The following is a 462-nucleotide window of genomic DNA, read 5'->3' on the forward strand; positions in this document are numbered from 1 at the left end:
GAAGCTTTTTTTGATTTATTTTCTGTGTGAGACGTCTTGCCTGTGGTCTGGAGAGAGGCCCATCCCAATGATATGTCCGTGGATATCGATGACATGGTCCAGGGAATCAAAGAACTCCTCTGAGCTCCGCTCCTCGCCCAGAACTGGACCACACGTCGTCATCTGGTCCGGTTTGATCCGCTTAATACCTGAGAGGGAGAGAGACACACGTGGAGTAATCTGCCGGTGCGTTGACGTCCGGCGACCTGACGGCCCAGAGACCACCGTACCTATCTGGTGAGGGGAGTACGTGAGGCTTCCGGTGGTGAAGAGCAAGTACGTTTTCTCTTCCTCCTCTCCGTCCTCACACGGCTCCGTCAGCCTGGAGTCGGGGGCCTTCGTACGGGCTCTGCCCATCATCTTGGCCACCTGTGTCTCAATCTGCAGCTCCCTGGTGTCCACATTCTGACGGTTCTTGATTAA

General features: G+C 55.2%; 1 protein-coding gene across 1 annotated transcript; it reads right to left on the reverse strand.

The window, feature by feature from the left end:
- Positions 1–15: 15 nt before the first annotated feature.
- LOC103399740 (F-box/WD repeat-containing protein 5-like) lies at positions 16–450 on the reverse strand. Its single transcript, XM_008338375.2, has 2 exons — positions 270–450; positions 16–188 (listed from the first exon to the last, which is right to left on the reverse strand). The coding sequence occupies exons 1-2, from the start codon at positions 397–399 to the stop codon at positions 16–18; spliced, it is 303 nt and encodes a 100-aa protein (XP_008336597.2). The 5' UTR covers positions 400–450.
- Positions 451–462: the final 12 nt, after the last annotated feature.

The sequence above is a fragment of the Cynoglossus semilaevis genome, unplaced genomic scaffold, assembly GCF_000523025.1.
Source record: "Cynoglossus semilaevis isolate Cse_v1.0 unplaced genomic scaffold, Cse_v1.0 C18772429, whole genome shotgun sequence".
NCBI lineage: Eukaryota > Metazoa > Chordata > Actinopteri > Pleuronectiformes > Cynoglossidae > Cynoglossus > Cynoglossus semilaevis.